This window comes from Acanthisitta chloris, unplaced genomic scaffold, assembly GCF_000695815.1.
Source record: "Acanthisitta chloris isolate BGI_N310 unplaced genomic scaffold, ASM69581v1 scaffold20690, whole genome shotgun sequence".
Classification (NCBI taxonomy): Eukaryota; Metazoa; Chordata; class Aves; order Passeriformes; family Acanthisittidae; genus Acanthisitta; species Acanthisitta chloris.
In genome coordinates this window covers 27,221-32,433 of record NW_008651470.1, presented here as the reverse complement: position 1 = coordinate 32,433, position 5,213 = coordinate 27,221, and the positions used below count along the sequence as shown (strand labels likewise).

At 51.0% G+C, this 5,213-nt stretch overlaps 1 protein-coding gene across 1 annotated transcript in view; it reads left to right on the top strand.

Moving 5' to 3' along the window:
* Positions 1-1,682: 1,682 nt before the first annotated feature.
* Positions 1,683-5,213, top strand: part of LOC103801099 (probable cysteine--tRNA ligase, mitochondrial) — a gene marked incomplete at its 5' end in the record, with an annotated part of 6,349 nt that continues 2,818 nt past the window's right edge. The window contains 2 exons of the mRNA XM_009073507.1: positions 1,683-1,806; positions 3,519-3,617. Of these exons, the coding sequence (XP_009071755.1) occupies positions 1,683-1,806; positions 3,519-3,617 (223 nt within the window). The remainder of the gene's footprint in view (positions 1,807-3,518; positions 3,618-5,213) is intronic.

Below are 5,213 nucleotides of genomic sequence, written 5' to 3'. Positions count from 1 at the left end.
GTTGGGGCTGGATGATCTCTGAGATCCCTTCCAACGCCTAGAATTCCATGATTCTTTGATGATGACTGAAGAGTAACACGCTTTGGGCACGTGGACTCTCGATCAAGCTGTGGTGGTGAGCAGCAGGGGAGGAAAGTGTTTACCCAGAAATTGGCCACAGGCAGGGATGGAAGGAAGAAATGGCAGTTGTGACCCTGACAGTGACAAGGAAAATCTTCTTTGGAGTCCGTTATGAAAACCAGATCATATTCCCGGACAGAGATGGGCTGTGTGTTGGATGCAAAGCTTAGAAGAGGAGCACAGTGCTCTGAGTCAGGACAGGAGAGGTGGTTGAGTGCCCTGCAGCAAGGTACAGCAGGGACTTTGGAGCTGTGGGAAAATGGTCTGTGCTGTAGATGGTGAGATGTGCAGAAGGTGAAAGGGGCAGAAGGTGAGAGGTGCAGAAGGGAGAGATGGAGGAGGGGAGAGGGGCAGAACCGGGAGAGAGAAGGTGAGAGGTGCAGGAGGAGAGAGGGGCAGGAGGGGAGAGGTGCAGAAGGGGAGAAGCAGTTTGCTTGTGGTGCAGACACCTCTCTGTTGGGAAAGCTGTGTCTGCAGCAGCTAAGGCTAGCAAGGGGCACTAGAGCCTGTGACAAGGAAGTAGAGTTGAATTCACTGGCTGTGGTATTTGGCAACAGCAGCTTCTTCAGGAGGAGGCTGCAGGAGACCTGTTGGTGGGAGATAAGGCTGAGAGACGTGAGGAAATTGGAATAGATTGTCAGTAGGGGATGTGTGGGAGGGCACAACTTGTGTTGCAGTATGTGTGAAAAACAACCAAACTGAAACAAAGCTCTTGGTTGGCAAAGTGTTAGGTACTCAGCAGAGAGGGGGAAGAGTGTTGGGAGGAATGAGTTAGGGATCTGAGGGGAGGCAGGCACTCCAAGCTAAAGCATTCAGAAATGGGCTCAGGAGAGCTCCAGAGGTGCTAGGATAGCTCGAGGTTCCCCAGGAAACCCTTCTGATCTTTATTGGCATCCTCGGCCAGCACGGTGGGTCTCTGGTTCCCCTGGCTGTGCATGAGAGCACACTGCCAGCAGCTGGTTGTTCCTGCTCCACGTGGCTGCAGCTGGGGGCATTGGCTCTGCAGGGATCAGTGCTGGCTGCCCAGTGGCTTTTGGCACTGCTGCACCAATGGTCCCACTGGACCTTTCCATCTCCACCAGCACCAGTGGAGTCCTCGCCTGGGGAGTGAGACATCACTGCCTGGCTCTGGAGATGGATCCTGCCAACAGGACTACTGGCAGACCCCAAGACAGCCCTTTGCCAGGCACTGTGACATGGCTTGGGAAGGGAAGCATGAAAAATGGGCTGCAAGACCTGAAATGTGCTCAATATCAGTCTTCTTTCCATCTGCTTTTACATGATTCAGGCAGACTTTGCTCTGCTGTTGTTGGCTCCTGTGGTTAGCTGTGTGTATGCACTGACTGGGTGTATCACTTTTTGGATTTTGACACGCACCAAGTTTTCCCCCTTGCAGCTGAGAGATGTGTTCTCCCTGACCAGTGTGGCATTGCCCAGCACAGCACAGCTAGGAGGGGGTGGCAGTGTCCTTTCCCTGGCTCCGTCTGGTTGAACAGCTGATGGCTTCAGCCTGCTGCTGGCACCTTGTTTGTCTTAGCTTACTGTTACCTTTCTCCTTGCAGACTAGCCAACACAAAAGTGACCGTGCAGGCTGCGTTTGCAGATGACTTTGACACCTCCAGGGCTGTTGCAGCAATTATGGACCTCGTTCACCATGGCAACAGACAGCTTAAGGCTGTTACTAAGGTAACCCATTAGGATACAGAGACCAGAAAATGACAGCTGTCCACTATCCCACTGTTTAATGCAGACAGATTATTGTTCACAGAAGCAACCAGCAGAAACAAAGCTCCATAAATTGTTGACCTTAACAGAGCCCATTTGTCCTGCCCGTATCCCAGGAATTGTGCATGGCTATTGTTCTGTGCTTTGTTGTGTCCAGAGGGTGTTTCTTTCCTGCTGCCCTGTCTTATTTAACCTTTTGGAAAGGCCTGAAGCTGCTGTGGCATGCTGCTGGTCTCAGTGCTGCTGCTGTGTCTGTATCTGCTTGGTGTCCATGCACAGAAGTCAGGCTGAATGGGGAATGGGGATGGTGTCTACAGGGGCTCTGGGGCAGCCCCAGGCCGTGGGCAGCTCAGCCTTGGGGGCTGAGTGGTTCCTGCTCCAGCAGATGATAACTGTGGCCTCAGCATCCCTGCATGAGTCTGTCATCTTTGGCCAGCTGGGGCCCTGGTCAGGTGCTTTCAATGCTGACACAAAGAAGGCATCTGGTAAGGACAAGACTTGGGCAATGCAGACAATCTGAAGCACTTCTGGGTCCCCTTCTGCTGCTCAAGGTGTGCAGCTCAGCCCTGGTGCCCCTCGGGTCACTGTGCCCTCTGTGTGTGCTGTGGAGGAAATGCTGAGCGTGTGGCAATACCTGATTGTGAGAGAATTAGCCTGCTGGCTTAGAAATCCTCCTCCTGCTGCTCCTGTTTTGGCACTGGCTTTAAATTCTGTCCTTAGCCTTTGCTTTGTGAAATGTGTCTGAGCATATCCCTGCCCCAAGCCACTGCAGCAGGGATCAGTGCCACTCAGAATGCAAACAGCCTCGTTTGGTCAGTCACTGCTCCTTTCCCCATCAGCAGATTAGCTGGGAGCCAGGGGGGTGTTTGTGGCAGCTGGCTGGGGTGTCTGCTGTGGAGCTTTGCTGAGTGCTCTGAGTGTCACTTCTTGCTGCCTCTGCATGTGGTTGTTCTCCTTAAGAACTGTGAGAAAATCCACCTAAACACAACTACTTGTTCCTCCCTTTAACCTTCTTGCCATCCTTCCCTTAGCTGGCACATTCCTATTCCTTCCTCTCAGTGAACTCTTCCCAGTTCAGATCTTTTGCATGTTTTATTACTTATTTCAGACCCTAATGATGCTGGATGAGCTCCAGTACCAGCTGCTGATTTCCTTGTGTGTGTCATCATATTTTAGGCAGGGGGTTAGTCCCGTCAGTTGCTCCTCAGTCAGTCATTTAACCTTGGTGCTGCTGCTGGTGCTCCCAGGGCAGGACAAGAGGCCACAGGTTCTCCCAAACCAGTGTCCACATGGATCAGATCAATAAGCCACTCAAAGGAGGATTCAGGTTCAGTCTCTTCTAGGGCAGGTGCCTGTGAATTTGGAGTTTTTGTTTGCACACACACAGCCCTGTCATGCCCAGAAGTGCTGCTTTAGGTCCAATTCACTGCACACAGGCAATGCTTGGCAGCTTCACTCATCTCTCCTCCCTGCACAGGCTGGTGACAAGCTCTTCCCCTCCCTCTCTTACTTCTCCCTTTGTGCTGTGAGGTGCTCTCACACCTCTATGAGATTGCCTGTCTGGGCAGGTGGATCTATATCATTAGTGATAGTTTTTCCCCTTGTTGACTAGGCTGCAGGGAGAGTTCTGGTATGTATTGACTGGACAATCTCTTCTGAGTGTTTTTTAACAGGATGCTGGATGTCCTCGGAGCTCTGTTGTGTATGGGAGCATTATTTCCTACATAGAAGGCTTTTTCAGTGCCCTTGGGATGTCCTTTGGAGAAAGGCAGGTATGAAACATCTCTCTGTGTGTTAGTGCACAGTAGCAGCCTCAGTGTTAGGTTTTAAAGATGCTTTCTGAAAGCATCAGGTGAAACCAAGTTATTTATGGTTGTAGTAAACCTTTCTGCACCACTTGCAGTCTCTCCTGGGATGTTTCAGGAGAACCTGTGAGCAGGTGGAACAAAGTGTGAACTTTTTCTTCTCGGGGTACTCCCATGTGGCTTCTGCACCAACTGTGCTGTGAAAGTGAAAGCCTGAGGAATGAAGCCATGAAAAGTCAGCACTGAAGGCCTTTAATCTGGTCCTGTTGTGTGTTTGGCTTTCCCTCAGCTTCTTCCTTCTGAGCCTGCACCCAGGCTGGCTCTGTGGCTGTGTGGGTGTTTGTGGTCCTGCTGCTCTGATGGGATGTGGGGACAGGAGCTGCTCTGCCTGAGCTGTCCTGGGGTGTGGGGAGGGCAGCAGGGAAGGGGTGCCCTTCCATCCCTGTTTTTTTGGAAGGATAGGAATGGGGAGAGGAAAAAAAAAAGGAGAGCAAATCTGCAAACAAATCAGTGCACAGGGAAGGGAGTGCTGAATATTGAGGTGGTGCCCTGAGGTGTGGAAGCATTTAAGGTGCCACAGGGTGTTCTGTGCTCCTCTCCTGCCCAGGTGTGGAGCTGAATACCAACAAATGGAGAACTTTCTTTGGAGAAAGGTTTATTTTGGGGAAGGGGAGAGGAGGATAAGAAAATGTAAAGAGCATAATTCATCCTTCAGCCAGGCATGGTGATAATGCATTGTGGTATAATCATAGCGATAAATGCATTGCTTTGCCTCTGTTTTGCCAAAACATTCCTTTCAAACAATGGTTGGATGTGACTTGGCTGTGAGTTACTGTTTACAGATTGTGGTCTGTCCTGTTATTCTTTAGTGGCACTGCAAAACACTCTTACTTGCCTGTAAATTGGGTGCAAAGTCCTTCCCCCAGACTGGTCTGTCCATGTGCAGGTGTCTGCTGCTCCCACACTTCTGCTGGAACAAGTGTCTGATGCTTGGCATTGCTGTAGGCTGGGCTAGGTCCTCTGTGGCAACAGGATCAGCAGAAGATGCTGCTCTGAGGTAGGCAGGAAGGAATTAGAACCATCAGGGTTGGAGGAGACCTCTTAGACCATTGAGTCCAACCATTAACCTGTCACTGCTGGGACCCCTAAACCCTAAACTATATCCTCCAACATCAGATCCAGAAGGAGCAGCACCTCAGGCTCTTCTCTGTCCCTCAAGGAAGATTAGAGAAAAGTTCTCTGGGTTTGGGGAGGTTTTCTGTAGATACAAGGAGAAATGATAGACTAGAGGCTTAATGCCAAAATACTTCTTTTTCCTGGTTTGTGTTTCATGAAGGAGTCCTGGAGCTCAAAGGCAGAGCAAGTGGCTGCTGCACTCTCTAGGTCTGCAGCTGAGGGGCTGTCTGAGCTGGTGGCTGAGCTTCTCTTGCTGTGTCAGATCAGAGAATTCTAGAATTTTAAGGGCTGGAATGGACCAGCCCCAACTCCCTGCCCTGGGCAGGGACACCTCCCACCACAACAGGTTGCTCAAGGCTCATCCAACCTGGCTGTGAACACTGCCAG